Genomic DNA, 17,124 nt, shown 5'->3' with positions numbered 1-17,124 from the left:
TTGACCCTTCATGAAGGTTCGAGGCATATACTTGATGTCAAAAGCCCCTAAGATGGTGCCCCACTTAGCAATCCTACTCGTGTAATCAGCACTTCAAAGTACAAATTTAAGAGGAAGTTGAGTTAGAACCACAACTGTATGAGATTGAAAATAGTGGGGAAGCTTACGCATAACATGCACCACCGCGAGGATCGCCCTTTCCAATGGAAAATAATGTACCTCGGCCTCATGTAAGGATTTGCTCACATAATAAACTGACTTCTGTATATTGTTGTCAACCCGTATTAGAACCAAACTAACAGCATGATCAGCCACAGCAATATATGCGAACAAAACTTCATCAATTTCTGGTCGAGACATAATGGGCGGACACGAAAGATATTCCTTAAGCTGTTGAAAAGCTGTAGCACATTCCTCAGTCCATTCAAATCCTTTCCACTTATTCAGCAGCTAGAAGAAAGGCCTGCACCTGTCTGCGGACCTTGAAATAAATCGGTTGAGAGCAGTGGTCATCCCTGTCAACCTTTGAACTTCTTTTGGATTTCGAGGAGGTTGTAAGCTATTAATTGCCTTGACCTGAGCAGGATTGACTTCGATTCCTCTGTGTGTTACCATATAACTTAAGAACTTACTAGATCCACCCCAAAGGAGCACTTGGATGCATTAAGGCGTAACTTGTACCTCCTTAGCGTTTGAAAAGTATCATTCAAGTTTGATATATGCATAGAAACCATTTTACTCTTCACCACCACGTCATCCACATACACTTCAATTGTTTTTCCCAACTGAGGCTCAAACATCTTTGTCATCGTCCTTTGATAGGTAGCCCCTGTATTCTTTAAACCGAACGGCATCACCTTATAATGATAATTCCCTGTAGGAGTGACAAATGCCGTTTTCTCCTGATCCTCCAAAGCCAAGAGTATCTGGTGATAACCCTGAAAAGCATCCAGAATGCTCATCCGAGGATGCCCAACAGTGGCATCCACCAACTGATCTATGCGAGGCATTAGGAATGAATCTTTAGGACAAGCCTTGTTCAAATCTGTGAAGTCTACGCAAACTCTCCGCTTCCCATTCTTCTTCTTCATTACCATTGTGTGAGCCAACCATCCTGGGTAAAATACCTTTTTAATAGCACCAGCCTCTTTGAGCTTAAGTACCTCTTCCTCGACAGCCTTAGCATGCTCCTTAGATGAGCGCCGATGTGGTTATTTCCTCGGCACCACGGACGGATTGAGATTCAAATGATGACAAATGAAACTTGGATCAACCCCCGGGGCCTCATAAGCATTCCATGCAAATACATCCATATTCCTTTTCAAAAAAATGACTAGCTCCTCCTTCTTTAGAGGTGGCAGCTGAATTCCCAACTGAAAGAATTTTTCAGGATCATCGTCGATAAGAATCTTCTCCAACTCTTCACATACGTGCTCTTCTACCTCGAAAATCTTAGGTGTGGCCGAGGAAATTGATTGCTATGAACCCCCTTTAACCGAGGCCGATGATTCCTGCCCAGTCTAATGCAGAACTGCAGCTGTTATACATTATCTAGCCACAGATTGACTCCCAATGATTTCCTCGATCAGTCCCCTAGATGGGAACTTCACCTTGACATGGAGAGTTGAGGAAACGACACTTAGAGCATGCAGCCAAGGCCTTGCCACAATGGTCGTGTAGGGAGAATAAGCGTCTACCACAATGAAATCTACATCCATAACCTCCGTACCTGATTGCACAGGTAATAGAATTTGCCCTTTTGGAATGACAGCTTTCCCCTCAAAGCTTATAAGCGGCGAATCATAAGCTGTAAGATCCTCGAGCTTTAGGTTGAGCCCCCTAAACAAGTCAGGGTACATAATGTCAGCCCCACTACCCTGGTCAACCATTACCCTTTTCACGTCATAGCCCCTATTCTAAGCGTAACTACTAAAGTATCATCATGTGGTTGGATGGTCCCAATTTTGTCTTCTTCCGAGAAACTGAAGATAGGTGGAGTATTCCCCTTAATTCTCTTCGGCTCAGAGTGAGACTCCTCAGCAAGAGTTCGTGATACAGACATCACTCTAGTAGGGCGAGAACCAGTCTTTCTTGGAGCAGCAAAAATAACGTTGATTGTGCCCAAAGGAGGCCTTGAAGCATTATTACCCTAATTTACTGAGCCTGAATGATCTTCTTGCCCATTGGGCGGATATAAAAATTGCTTCAACCTTCCTCCTTAACCAATTGCTCCAAATGATTCCACAAGGTCCTACAATTCTCAGTGGTATGACTTTTCTCTTGATGATAATGACAATGAAGGTTCTGATTACACTTCATGGGGTCCCCTGCCATTTTGTTGGGCCACGTAAAGTATGGTTCATGATGGATCTTCTCTAATACCTGCTGCACAGGTTCACGAAACACAGTATTCACTACCTGAGGAGGGGCTGAACCAGATTGCCTAGCGAAATCTCTCCTCGGCCTGTTGTTATTGTATCTATCTGACCTGAAATCCCTCCTCTCCTGAGGGATAACCTTCGCCTTCCCCTTATCCTACTGCTGATCTTTCTCAACCCGTTTGTATTCATCAATACGATCCATGAGTCGACTTACACTCCTTACAGACTTCTTGGTCAAAGATTTCCTTAAGTCGTGATCAGTTGGAAGGCCAACCTTGAAAGTGTTGATCGACACCTCATCAAAATCACCATCGATCTCATTAAACATCTCCCAACATCTATCAGAATATGTTTTCAAGGTCTCCCCTTCTGTCATGGCCATGGACAATAATGAATCTAGAGGTCGAGGAACCGTACTGTAGGTAATGAAACGAGACCCAAATTCCATAGTGAGTTCCATAAAAGAATCGATTGAACCTACCCGCAGTCCATTAAACCATCTCATCGCAATAGGTCCCAAGCTAGAAGGGAAGACTTTGCACATTAAAGTTTCGTTTTTAGAATGTACTGCCATTCCCTGATTGTAATGACTCACATGCTCTACGGGGTCTGTTCGGCCATTATAAATAGTGAAATTTGGTTGGGTGAAGCACCGAGGAAGCTTTCCTTTCTACACCCTGCGCGTGAAGGGTGACTTGGAAATTTGGTGCAACGCCATACTCATAGCATTAATTCCCAAGTCCTTAGAAGAAGACTTCTTGCCCTTATGACCATGAAGATCATCCTCCTCATAGGAGAAAGTTTCACTAGGAGGAGTTGTTGACCTGGGCCTATAACTAATACCTTGGGAGTCTTCAGAGGAAGGATCAGAAAAGGAGGGTGTTCGCCGTCGTCTTGCACAGTGCAGCTTCTTCTTCAGATGGTCAATCTCTTTCTGGATGGCCTTAGCATCGTCCTCATGAGGGACTCTGCTTCCTCCCCTTGAATGACTCCTAGCGGTATGCCCTATGTGCACACTGCCCTCCCGATCTCTTTCCTGCTCAAGATGTTGAAAGTGGTCTTCATGCTGGGACCCCAAAGACTCTGCATGGTGTGGACTTGAGCCTGCCATCACGCTATTCGTCCTTCAACACAAGATTCCCCACAGACAGTGCCAATTGTAAGGACACAATTTGCACCCAGACGCAACCGTGTGAAGGGTACAGGCCCAAAAGCCCTTATACAATGCAATTTGTAGAGCGTGGGCTTGAAACCTAGGTTTTATGGATATTGGATAACAAGTATAATGGGCTAGATCGCCAATACATGTGCAATGAAATGATTATATGACAGAAACTCTCCTTGGACGTAATTTGAGGATAACTTGTTTTGCCTTTTCTTTTTTAACAATAGATTACAGTTGAAGGTAGTGTGTACAGTGTTTTCTGTTTCTTTTTCCGATCCCCCACCTTGAATGCCTTTCTTTTCCCTTTATATCATCTTCCTCCTTCCCACCATCTTCCACGTATGGACCAGATTACCAATCTAGATACTTGTCCCATCCACCGCCTTCTTGAAATCCTTAAATAATAGCTGTAACACTGATCACTATTGTTCAGAGGTCATTTTCCCATTAATGCGGCCAGAGAGGTAGGTGCAGAGTCTTTAATGAGGTGGTAGCAGCTTTCTTTAAGATATTTCTTATTCACTCCTTCTCCCTGTGCTCATATGGAACACATCCTCACTCACTAGACCTCCTAGAATTCCCTTATATACATCGGGGTGTAGGGTAGAACCTTCACTTCATATAGTCGAGGAGATCTCCCTCCTCGGACCATTTCCACCAACTTCTTTCGTAATAATTTGCTTGTGGGCTTTCATATTCCACATAGTTATTACCACTAAGACCACCTCGGAAGAGTTAATATCCTCGGACCAAGCCCAAGGCCTAAAAACATATTCTGACCCCTCTGCCCCCCACAAAAATGAAGTGCAATTAGAAGGACACATGACATAAAATTAGAGTGTAATAAGAATAATTCATGTAACTGTTTCTTATAACCCTAAAAATGAAAATGATACCATAAAAAAAGCCAGAACTTTCAAAAGCTAATATAGTAGGACAAAAGAAAGTTCTAGAGAAAGTTTTAATGTTTTTATTTTACTATTACACTACTAGTTAATTTGTGCGATGAATAGGAAAGCTTTTTTTTTTTAATAAAAAAAATAAAAATAAATTCAATACATATTTAATTAATAAATATTACAAAATAAAAAAGAAAATAATAAAATTTGGAGAAATAACAAGCATAGTTTAATTAGAATTTTTTGAGGTAATAGAAGTGTAATCTAATCATTTATTTTTGTTTCATAAAAAAAATCATTTTATTTTTGTGTTCTGTTTTCTAATTCAAGAGAATGGTGTTTTTTTTTTTGTGTGTGTGTGTGTGTGTGTGTGTGTATTCTGTTTTATATATATATTGATTTTACACACACATAACCCCTGCATCATATATAGGGATCTAACTAAGAATAACTACTATATATATATATATATATATATATATATCTATCTGTGTGTGAGTGAGAAAAATTCTATATAATAAGTAACATATTGTACATAACCATAGTTAAATAGAAGTAATATAAATTTGAATTGATTCTTGTTATATTTTGTATGTTTAGATGCATGAATCTGCATGTAAATATAATTGACACAAAATCAATTATATATGGAGAGACACATTAAATGAAATTGGAGTGCAATTATAGAAGGACACTTGGCTCAAATTTGAAGTGTAAGAAGAATCTAATTTGGATTTTTTATTGGGTTTTCACTTTAATATTTTACTAGGTTGTAAATCATGTTTACCCATAGAAATATTCAATATTAGTGATGATGAGGTGATTATCTTGGCTTTTGTGCTAGTTTTACAAATAGGTGACAAGACACCAAAATTAATAAAATTAAAATGGACATTTGGGACAAAAAGAGACTACGATTAGAAGCTAATTCGTATTCAATTTGGATTTTGATCATGCTTCAAGATTTCAACTTTAACATATTATATATGACTAGTTAGTAACTCGTGCAGGGCAAGATAAATTTTAATACAATATCTTTTTTTTTCTCTTTTATTTTTTTTTCTAAATCTAAAAATTGATAATTGTGGTAATTATTAAAATGCATTTATTGATTGTGTTTGTAATTTGTATATAAAACTATCTATTTTACTATCCAACCAAAATAAAATAAAATATGATAAGATTCTAATAAAGTGTTTAAATATAAAATTTAATTATAAATACATATTATAATAATAATTAGTAAAGTTGTGAGGCTTCCAAAACTTATGTGGTATAACTTTAAAAGATCAACCAAAAGTTAAATGGTTTTGATTTTATCCATACAACAGATATGTGATATGATTATAAATTTCAAAAATTTATAATTTATATTATAATAATAACTTGTAAAGTTGTTAGGCTTCTAAAACTTAGGTGGCATACCTTTAAAAGATCAACAAAAAGTTTATTTATTTATATTTATTTTACCAATACAACATATATCTGATTTGATTACAAATTTCAAAAATTGGCATAGGAACGAGAAAGAAAGAAAAAAAAAAAATTAAATGCTTTATATTTTTCTGTTATTATTACAATATGGGTCTATTTAAAGAGTTTCCTAATGCTTTATTATTAATTAATATCATTAGGCCAAAATGGTAATGTTTATTAGAACACGCACAAAAATAATAATAGTGTTTTAAACTGGATTTATAACATATCATATTGGTTATGTATTTAGTGTCTGCTATTTATAACCTCAGTTTGCAACTACAAAGGTTATTTACAACTACAATAGTTATTTACAACTACAAAGGTTAGGCATTTTTGTAGTTGTACTCTAGTTATGTAATATATTATAAACCCGATTTAAAACACTATTATTATTTTTGTGTGTGTTCTAATAAGTATTACTGTTAAAAAAAAAAAAGTTGAAATAGTAATGAAAAATCTTCGCTAGTAATTAAACTTCACTTTTTATTTTTATTTTTTATTATTTGAAATAGAAATTTATCTTTACTATCTAAATCTATATGTGTTTGAAACTCTCTTGAAAGACTTAGGCTCTATTTAGTAATGATGTTTAAATAATGAAAACTATTATTTAAACACCTTCACATGTATTTTCACATATATTTTTATTTACGTATATTTCAACAAAACTTAAATAACATTACTAAAAATTTTTGAAAAAAAAAGAAAAAAAAAAAAAAAGCTCTTTTTACTTTTCTCCTCACCCTGCAATAACTAATACTTCATCTCGGGTGCTATTAACTATCATTCATGGTAAAAAATTGGAATTTTATGTCAAACATTCAGCACTCGTAAGTCGTTACTCATATCAAGATTGCAATCATTTTAAATTCAGTGCACTTAAAATTGTGGTTTGACTGGATGTCTGGATCATATCTGATTTGCCTTGGGAAACAATTTTCTATGACCATTTCGGCACTACACCCCATGCAAAATCATGTCATTGTGACATCACGCTATTGCTTTGGCTTCATGCTACACTGGAAATTTTTATTTATTAAGATTACAAGCTATGTTGATTACGAGCTACGAAGTTGCGTCATTAGCAATTTAGCATTGGGCTTTGTGTTCAACCATGTGAAGGACACAAAAATGAATAAAATGCTATTGTCGCTTGGTAGAGGAAATAAAAAGTATATGTTTCAGATTATCAAAAAAAAAAAGTTTATGTTTCAGGTTTTTACCATAAAAGAAAAAGAATCATTCATCGAGAAGAAGAAGCAGCAGAAGGAGAAAAAGTTAAAATATATTGATTGTGCATGTTTCAATGAATACTGGTGCTGTGAAATTTTGAGGGGGCCAGGTCAATATATATCCAGATAAAAAAATTTCTAAATAAACCTGCTGGTTTACTTTTCCAATGTATAAATAAATCATATTAATGGTTTAGGGATAAAAATTCATGTTACTCGGGCAAAACCTACTGCCATTATGCCATATAGGGCTGACTATATGACAAAGCTCTCTTCCTTTAGGGCCAAAGAAAAATGCTTTATGTGTAACTAGGGGGGACCCTTCGTCTCTTCCTGTCAATTCCACAATTGGCTGGAGTATACAAGTGGTGTAAAATTGCACTTCTGTGGAAAAAATAGTGTGCCAATACACGATAAAAAAAATTGAAATTTCTTTCATTTTAAAATGGTAAAATTCTTGGCTTAATAACAAGGTAGAAGTGAAAGGAGTGAAAAAATCTCGTATGTGTCAAGTACATAAAACCTACATCTCACAGGTAGGTAGGCTCTACTTTTATGGACCAAGTGCATGAGATCTACCTTTCATAGGCAGGTGGCCTCTATACATGTGAGGCTCACCTGTCTGTTAGAGGCTGGTCTCATGCGCCTAGTACATGAGATACCAACTTTGTAAGAGTTGAGGTCTACTTCATCATATCATGTGGTTGGAAATAGTCACAATATATTTTAATTTGGGTAATTTTTTTTAAATTTTTTTATATAAAATATAAATTTTACTTTAGTATAATTTAAGTGTATATTTGTATCTGCCTTTTTCAGTAAAAAAAAAAGTGTATATTTGTATAAAACTTCTTTCTAAAAACTAAAGGGGGCATTTGATAATGTTATTCTAGTAACATTGTTTGTATTTTTTAGAAATATGTGTAAGTGAAAATGTATGTAAAAATACGTGTAATGTTGTTTAAACACTAAAAATAATTGTTTAAAATACCTTACCAAACACCACCTATATCTCGATCTTATCCTTCATCTCACAAGGACATTGTCCATATAAAATAATTATTACATCAAAAATCCAAAGTGAGAGTACAATTTTGAGAAGTTAGCAAAAATTTAGTGGTGATTTTTTTTTGGAGAGAGTTTCAATCTATGACATCCGTTTCTGATGATAGCTCTTTATCATCAAACTAAGACACCAATAAATTTTTGGTGCAGGCGAGAATTGAACTCTAGATCTCTTATATAATTATAAAAAATTTTACCAGTTAAGTTAGGTGGAACAATCAAAATAATGTTGATTTGATTTGATGGTGAAATCTGAAAAGTATTGCTGTCTTAACTATGGCCTGGGTGGCTTGCGTATCTGGTTGAGAATCTGGTAATAAATTTGACCATGCACTTATGTATGGTAACCCAATTATATTTAGACCCCATTATGTCCATTCCAATCCGCGCCCACTGTCAAAATTCACCTCTCTTGGTGACAGGGCTTGCTGGCCACAACTATATATAACACCTTCCTCTATATCTTACCCTACATAACGTAGAGTTTACTTCACCTCATCACAAATCATCTCCCTCTCTTTCTCTCTCTCTCTCTCTCTCACTTTGGATCCTTGTGTTTGTGAGAAAATGGCTCTCAAGCTTTATGGACTTCCCATGTCTACATGCACCACTCGTGTGTTGGCCTGCCTCCATGAGAAAGGTGTAGATTTTGAGCTTGTTCCGGTTGACCTTTTCAGTGGGGAACACAAACAGCCTCCTTTTCTATCTAAGAATGTATGTATTGTCCACGTCAAATCTAATTGTGTTTTTTCTCCTTGCACTAGATTTTATATTATCTAATCTCCATGCATTTGTAGATACACAATTTTTTGTTTTCAAATTGGTTTATAATATTTTCTTGGGTAAAAAAAAAAAAAAATTGCAGCCCTTTGGTCAGATTCCAGTGCTAGAAGATGGTGATCTCACTCTTTTTGGTAAGTTCACCTTTTATTTTTCTCACATATTTTTCCTTTTCTGCTACCTTGTTATCTTACTCATGCTTATGATTATATTGTCTATCATAGTGATGATTGCTCTAGATCCAACTTAGAAGGACTTTCTCCTGCATAAATGCTTGAATTAATGCAAATTTTTTTTAAAAAAATGTTTGAGCCAAACTTTTATTTTATTATTTATTAGTTATATTTTTTCAAAGAGTGATAGAATATGTCACTCTATACACCTGTACTGTTCCTGTTGAACTCTTATAAAAAGTGTCAAAAGTGGTGCACTGGTGCTTGATCTTGGATTGTATTGGGGGCACCATTACTGTAACAGGTCAAGTGGCCTGTAGATGAGAGCGCCCTGCAAAAGCAAAAATGAATGGGTACGATAGCTTGGTATTGGATTTGGATATTCGTATGTCATGCTATTCATATTGCTAAGCTTACTGTTTTGTATTATGTTGTTGCCAACTTGCCATGGCTCGAAGACACGCCAAACAAGCCATCATTGGTTTATATTGCCTTATCAGACCATCAATATACATTAAATTAAATTTAAAGGGAATTCAAGATAATAATGGAATTAAGAAAAGGGAGTTTATAATTTTCGTTTTCTCCATGATAAATCCATTTTGATTTCTTACATATTCTGCTACTGCTAGTGTCTTTCTTAGTTCATCTTGAATAATTATAGCATATACCTTTAATAATCTGAATGATTGTCTATATTTATTTTCTTAGAGGCCATGTGGTGTGGGAATCAAATTGTGAAAGGTTTTTAATTTCAGACCTTTTCCCTGAAATAAATAAATAAAGAGCTCATTACTCATTACTATATATCTTGCTTTTACAAGCAATAAAAATTCATATGTTGGGATTTTCAGAACCAAGTGGATTCCTTAAATAGTTGACCTTCCATGTGTATTACAGAATCTAGGGCAATTACAGCATATGTGGCTGAGAAATTCAAGGAAACTGGAACTGATCTCATTAAGCACAATAACCCCAAAGAAGCTGCTTTGGTTAAGGTGTGGATGGAGGTGGAATCCCAGAATTTCAACTCAGCAATCTCTCCCATTGTCTTTGAATATATTGTGGGGCCTATAATGGGCAAAGCTGCTGACCAAGCAGTCATCGATGCCAACTTGGAGAAGCTAGGAAAAGTGCTTGATGTGTATGAATCCAAGCTGAGTATCACCAAGTACTTGGCTGGTGATTTTTATAGCCTGGCTGATCTACACCACTTTCCTTACACTCACTATTTCATGACAACACCATGGGCCTCGTTGGTCAATGACCGTCCCCATGTTAAGGCATGGTGGGAGGACATTTCTTCTAGGCCTGCTTTCAAGAAAATTGTTGGGGCCATGACTTTTGGTGAAGGGAAATGAGAATTTGAAGGCATGATGTAGTCATGTGGTGGTTTTTCTCAATGGACTATATGAAATAAAAATAACTTGTAGTGCTTCCCTTTCTTAGTTCAAGGCTTTTTGAGCACTTTAATTAAAAAATTTCAGTCTCGCTTGAACTATCCTTTTCCCTTGCGGACTTTCATTATCCCAAAGAGATGGCAGGTTGGTGATGAATTTTGCATGCTTTACCTAGTCTCTCTTCACCCCTGTCGAATGTGCATATTTATGACTTTATGTTTATATCGAGGCGAAAATGTCTTTTCGGTCCTTTTATTTTCGGAAATTTCCCACATTTTTTGGAGCTCCTATTTTGGTTACTGAAAATTGAAACTTTAGTTATTACTGTGATCTCATTCACATAATTTAATTTGATATAAGATAGAATTTCTACTCTAGTCTAATTTAAGTGTATATGTATGTGAGTCTCTCTTCTATAGACTTGAATCCTGACCTTTGATCCTATACTCCACAAGCATTTATACTTGTGGAGTGACCACCACACCAAGAGTGCGCGGTGGTTGATAAGCGCTGACTTAACTATTAAAATATCTAGTTGCAGATTCACGTGATGTGTGAAAATAAATAATTATTTTATACTGTAATATAATATATAATTTTTTAAAATTTTTTTTTGAAGATAATTTATTCTTCCTAAAATTTAAACAATTTCTATTTTGTTAAATTCGGTCCCTGACAATTTCAGTTTCCATTCAGTCCATTTTAGACAAACTGGGCATTAGATTTTTTATTTTGTCTGTGGTTTTTTTTTTTCAAGTTAAACTTAAAATTCATTATTTTTTCTTCATTTTTGGGTTTTTGGGATGAAAAGTATGAAATTTTATTATATTTAGATTAAATTTTTTAATTTTGAGTTAAAAAAAAAAGTAGACACTAGAAATTAGAAATAGGGGCCCTAAAAATGAAGTAAAAATGATAAATATTTAAAAGTTCTATTTGGTCTATATTGGTTCTATTCAGTCCAATTTATTCCATTCTGTCCACTATAGCTCTGCTTGGTCCAATTAGGCCCATTTCGTCTTATTCAGTCCACTTTAGTCTAATTCGGTCCATGCAGTCCACATTGGCTCTATTCCGTTCATACTGGTCCTATCTGTCTACTTTGATCCACTTTAGTCCTACTCAGTCCATTCAGTATACTTTGGTCCTATTCGGTCCATTTTGTCCACTTTGGTTCCATTCGGTCCATTACACTTTGGTTCTATTCAGTCCGTTTTGGTCCAGTCTATCCACTTCAATCCTATTTGGTTCCTTTCGGTCCAGTCTGCCCACATTGGTCCTATTCGATCCTTTTTGGTCCATTCTGTCTAATTTGGTTCACCTTGTACCTATTCAGTCCTATTCTCTCCATTTGGTCTGCTTTGTTTTATTTCTTCCAAGTTGGTCCATTCAGATCATTTCGGTTTATTTTGGTATACTTCGATCTATTTTTGTGCACTTACATAATGGAAAAAGACATGTTTGGGTTGAAGCACCTAACTTAAATCCAAATTTATTAATAATTAAAAAAAATCTCAAACTCATAATATCTAAAATTTTAAGTATATCATTTATTGTTGTTACACTTTTGTTGAGGTTAGGGCTGTCCACAGGTCGGGTTTGGTTTTGGACCTAACTCGAACCTGACCAGTCGGCGTCGGGTGGAAGGTGGAGGGACCCAAAACTGACCGTTGGCGTCAATCGGTTGAGTCGGTTTCGGGTTCTGGTGATGCTTGGTCGGTTCGGTCGGTGGAGAGAGTCACCGGATCTTGCAAATGTCGTCGGAATCTTCAAAAACTTCGCCGGAATCTACAAAAACTCACTCCATTTGCATCGAAAATCACCAAGATCACAAGATCACCACCGGATCTAGACGGAGAACTCAAGATCTCCACCCGATCTGGGTGGAAATCGCGAGATCTACACCAGATCTGGGCAGAGAACTCAAGATCTCTACTCGATATGGACGAAGAACTCGAGATCTCCACCGAATCTGGGCATAGAAAGGAAGATCTCCACTAAAACTTGGCTAATTTGAGAGAGAAAAGGAGGAAAATCGAACAAATCTACCTATTCATCGATCAAGTCGGCTCCGGCGGGTTGAGAGAAGTGAAACCGAAACTCAAACCGAAGAGGGCCGGGTTTCGTTGGACAAAATCGTCACCGACCGCGGTGGTGCTCGGGTCGGTCGGCTTTTGGTTTGGGTGGCAGCGGGTCGAGCGGGTCCTGAGCACCCCTAGTTGAGCTATATTATTAATTAATGCAGTATTTTAGTCCATTTCGGTGCGGCTAAATTTTAGTGAAAGTCTTTTTAAACATAAAGCCTATGAGAATACAAATGTAATCTTTAGAGCAATTATTCCTTGTTTTAACATCGTTACTTTTAAATGATTTGTATGAGATTGTTTATACATTTAAGCAAAATAAATAAATATATACATATGTTGGTATGCATAATTTTTATGTAAATAAACTATTCAAATTATTCATTCTTTTAAAAGAGATTATTATGATAATCAAAACTTATATCAAATTTATACTGAATATGTATAATTTATTCTCTAAATTTTATTGGGGAGAGAGAGAGAGAGAGAGAGAGAGAGAGAGAGAGAGAGAGAGAGAGAGAGAGAGAGAGAGAGAGAGAGAGAGAGAGAGAGAGAGAGAGAGAGAGAGAGACTACTTGTGACAGGGAACTAAAAAATACAACACCAAAACATATAAGCCCAAAATAAAGTTTTAAAAATACAGTAATTCATCAATATAAAGTAGAGTTGTAAGAAAAAATAAAAAATCAAGAGAGAGAATAATAACTTTTTTCAAGAGAGAATGTGAGAAAGAATAATAAGAAATTTATAGAAAATAATATGAGAAGAAAAAAAAAAGGAAAAAAAAAATTATAGTAATAAACACCAAATTATTCAAGTCATGTTAGGTAATAAAATAACATTCTATTCTTCTATATTATCTTTTTAATGCAATATGATAAAATCTATGAAATCAAAGAGAATTAAAATGATAACAACTTAGAAACACCAAACTTAGTCATAGTGGAATTCCAAATAATACAAAAATTCATCAACCTAAAGTAGAGATGCAAGAAAAATATTTGAAAAATCCACCAAAAATGAAAAATAAAAGAGAGAGAGAGAAAGAGAGAGAGAGAGAGAGAAATACTTTCACACACAAGGTGTTTGGGTTTTGTAGAGGTTGTAGTTTGTTCTTGGTTGATATTTGGAGTTTGGCTGTGGGTTTGCTTGAATTTTGGAGTTTGGCTGTAGGTTTGTTTAGGCAAGGTGTTTGATTTTTGGAGGTTGTGGTTTGGGTTATGCTTGGTTGTAATCTCTTTTCTTTTCTTTTTTAAGTTTGCGTTCTTGTATTTTCATGTTCAAGATCAACGTATATTTGAATTCATGTACCTTTTTTGCTCAAATTTTTAATTTTGTTAATTTGATAAATTAATTTATTACAATCAAATGCTGACGTGACATTTTTTATTTCTATTTTAATGGCCATGTTTGCGCTTAACACGACAATTATGCATTTTGTGTGCCATATAAGTAGTTTCAGTTAGTGAGATGATGGTAGAGATTGAATTGATAATGATTTTTTATTTTTAGGGACCAAAATAGGAGGCTCCAAAAAAGTGTGGACCAAATTGGAAAATGACCCAAAATGTAGGGACAAGAAATGTATTTTTGCCTTATATCAATGCTTTTATTTAAAATATATTTTTGCATATATTTTATCCCTAATTTATTCATTTGTATCTATTACCATTCCAAAATACTCTCTCTCTCTCTCTCTCTCTCTATATATATATATATATATATATTGCCCTTCCTCCCCCCACTTTCTCTTTTATTTTTACCTTATTAATGTTGTAGCCACCTCATTATAGTAGGTACAATACCTCACTCGCCTCACCCTCAACCTCACCCTCAACCTACTTTTGTATCTTTTATATTTGCCTCTTTAATACCAAAGTCACCTCACTAAGATGGTAAAATACCTACAACCCGCCTCTCGTTTTAGACCTACTCTACAAGAGTTTATCCCAACCTAAAGAGGCAATGAGATGGGGACTTGAGAATCCCCTAAAGGTGGCTCCAAGATCTATGATATTTAGGTGATTTGAACCATTGACCTCATTGATTACATGAGGCTTAGGAACCACACTAAACCAAATTGCTGGTGTAATTTTTCCTAATTCACTTATTACTTATATGGTTTTCGACTAAGTCTACATTCACAATGTTATGTTCTAAAAATTTAGAATAATTGACAAACTGTAAATACAAACTTGTCTAAATATTGATCTTAGAGTCTATAGGGCATATTAGACAATGCTCAATGTGTTGCTAGTCAGAATACAAGAAAAAGGAATCTGTAGGTTTAAGAATTCGAAACATGTCAGGTTTGATCGATTAAGGTGCAGTTATGTAGAATTTTAATAAAGCCCAACATCTCATTAAGCTCATTAAGTTATTAGGGCTTCAGATCTATTTCACATAGTATTTAAAGGAAACCCTAAGACACGTTTTGTTATGACTTTGGAGGTACTCTTTTAAGATCTAAAAGGTACTTTTCTTTCCCTTTGTTACTACTGGAAATCATTCACATACCATTAGAACTAGTTGATTTGAAGTTGTTGCTACAAGATCATACATATTTAAACCCTCAAGGGTGGTCTTGGAATCATAAATTGAAGAGTTTGTGTTGCTAAACCTTTAAGTGGGATCTCAAATTCACAAACGTGGGTATTTGTGCACAACAAATTTAAGATAGAAGAGTCTGTGGAGTCGGAATTGCAGGTGATCATGTTAGTAAGTTCTACAAGAGGTAGCTTTAAATTTAGGGTTTAAATCTATTGTAATCTTCCATTCTATCATAGTGGCTTTGTTTATTTTGAGGATAATTGGATTAAAACCTCCCCAGGTTTTTTCCTTTGAAACAGTTGGTTTCATTAGTTTTCCTAGATCATCATATTACTATCTTCTTTACTTTTCCATACTAAGTAATATGTTTGCATGTGTTTAACCTAGATTTCATAATGAAGCTAAGTAACTACTTGAATAATTCATTCGGTTAAACTAATATGGTTTTAAAGGGTCTAAACATAAACAAACACACAAGTTGAACTCTACAATATCTACAAATTTGAGCTTACAAAACAAATTTGAAAAAATACAATATTACCCCAAACAGCTTTACAAAACCCAAAATTCAATTCAATTAAAATTTACAAACTTGTTTAAAGAAACCCAAACACCTTGAGACATTTGACTTAATAGGCTTCATGATCATGGTAGGAGAAAGAAAAGCTTGCACCTTTCATCCAAACTCTTATCTCACTTTTTGGAAAATTATTAAATACTTTCGAAGTACGATGATATGGAGCTCTCTACGATCATTTTTGCATACTTTCTTAGATAAAAAAAAAAAGTCCAATTACTTCTATCAACTATATAAAAAAGTGTCAATAGCTTTTCTACAGGAATTTGGTTTATTCAATTCTTGTCTTTTTTTGGGTTTTTGGTTTTGTTGTGAAAAAGCAAAAGTTGGTTTTATTGTGAGCAAAAACTCACCATTTCATGTGGCTTGGCCTTTTCTTTTTGTTCTAATAATCACTATTCATGCCAGTATGTTTTGAGCTTGTTTCCATTTTTATTTTTTAAAATATTTATATGTGGTGATAGATTATTTTGGTTTTAGAAGCTATTATACCTACACAATAAATTGTCATAATATATTTACAATTGTTGAGATGTTAGTTTCTTACTGATCAAAATAAAATATAATATAATAAACTATCAGATTGAAACTAACCACAACTGAAAATAAAACTCTTGTGAAAATATTATGACATTTTGGTGTTGTTACAATATTTTTTACAATTACTAAATTATCAGTTGCATATAAATCAAAATAAAATAAGATAAAATAAAATTTAAAAAAATTTACCATATCAAGACGTACCACAACTTAAAATAAAGGAATTGTAAAAATGTGACATTTTGTTATTGTCATAATATTTTCACATTGTAAGTTTTTCAAAGCATTCGCATCAGTTAATACAAAATGGCACAAATACCAATTTTTACCCAACTAACCCCAAAAGTCATCCACATTAGTTTATGCGTTTATAATGCAAAATGCATTTTAGCTATGGTTCTTGTGCAAATATGCACAAGCACTATTGTTGTGCATTCAATTTTTATTATTTCTTTGCATTTCTTGACAATAAAGGAAAAGAGTAGTTGGAGATTTTGTTATTGTCATAATATATTTACAATTGTTGAGGTATCAGACTATTATTAGTAGCTTATAGATCAAAATAAATTAATAATATATTATATCAGGACTCACCACAGCTTAAAATAAATGTATTATGAAAATGTGACATTTTGTTATTGTCACAATATTTTCACAACTGTTGAGGTGTAAGTTTTTTATAGGTTAAAATAAAATAAAAAATTATTCAATTGGGACCCACCACAACTATAAAAAAATGTATTGTGAAAATGTTATAACATTTTGTTGTTGTCACATATTTTCAAAACTATTGAGGTGT

At 34.5% G+C, this 17,124-nt stretch overlaps 2 protein-coding genes across 2 annotated transcripts; one reads left to right on the top strand and one right to left on the bottom strand.

Annotated features, from left to right (window-relative positions):
* Positions 1–1,547: 1,547 nt before the first annotated feature.
* Positions 1,548–1,889, bottom strand: LOC142612328 (uncharacterized). Its single transcript, XM_075784431.1, has one exon. It carries the CDS (start codon positions 1,887–1,889, stop codon positions 1,548–1,550), a length of 342 nt encoding a protein of 113 aa, XP_075640546.1.
* A 6,718-nt stretch (positions 1,890–8,607) lies between these two features.
* LOC142612756 (glutathione S-transferase F13-like) lies at positions 8,608–10,684 on the top strand. Its single transcript, XM_075784906.1, has 3 exons — positions 8,608–8,935; positions 9,087–9,135; positions 10,075–10,684. Exons 1-3 carry the CDS (start codon positions 8,789–8,791, stop codon positions 10,533–10,535), a joined length of 657 nt encoding a protein of 218 aa, XP_075641021.1. The 5' UTR covers positions 8,608–8,788; the 3' UTR covers positions 10,536–10,684.
* Positions 10,685–17,124: the final 6,440 nt, after the last annotated feature.

Source organism: Castanea sativa, chromosome 10 (genome assembly GCF_040712315.1).
Source record: "Castanea sativa cultivar Marrone di Chiusa Pesio chromosome 10, ASM4071231v1".
In the NCBI taxonomy this organism is placed as follows: domain Eukaryota; kingdom Viridiplantae; phylum Streptophyta; class Magnoliopsida; order Fagales; family Fagaceae; genus Castanea; species Castanea sativa.
Note: the sequence above shows the minus strand (reverse complement) of the source record. Positions and strands in the feature narration are given on the sequence as shown.

What these genes read in the sequence shown, in the direction of transcription:
- LOC142612328 (XM_075784431.1), bottom strand. Translation starts at nt 1,889, where the DNA reads ATGGTTGACCAGGGTAGTGGGGCTGACATTATGTACCCTGACTTGTTT.
- LOC142612756 (XM_075784906.1), top strand. Translation starts at nt 8,789, where the DNA reads ATGGCTCTCAAGCTTTATGGACTTCCCATGTCTACATGCACCACTCGT. An exon ending in CTCCTTTTCTATCTAAGAAT is followed by an intron (nt 8,936 to 9,086) that starts GTATGTATTGTC and finishes AAAAAATTGCAG; the next exon opens with CCCTTTGGTCAGATTCCAGT. An exon ending in TGGTGATCTCACTCTTTTTG is followed by an intron (nt 9,136 to 10,074) that starts GTAAGTTCACCT and finishes TGTGTATTACAG; the next exon opens with AATCTAGGGCAATTACAGCA.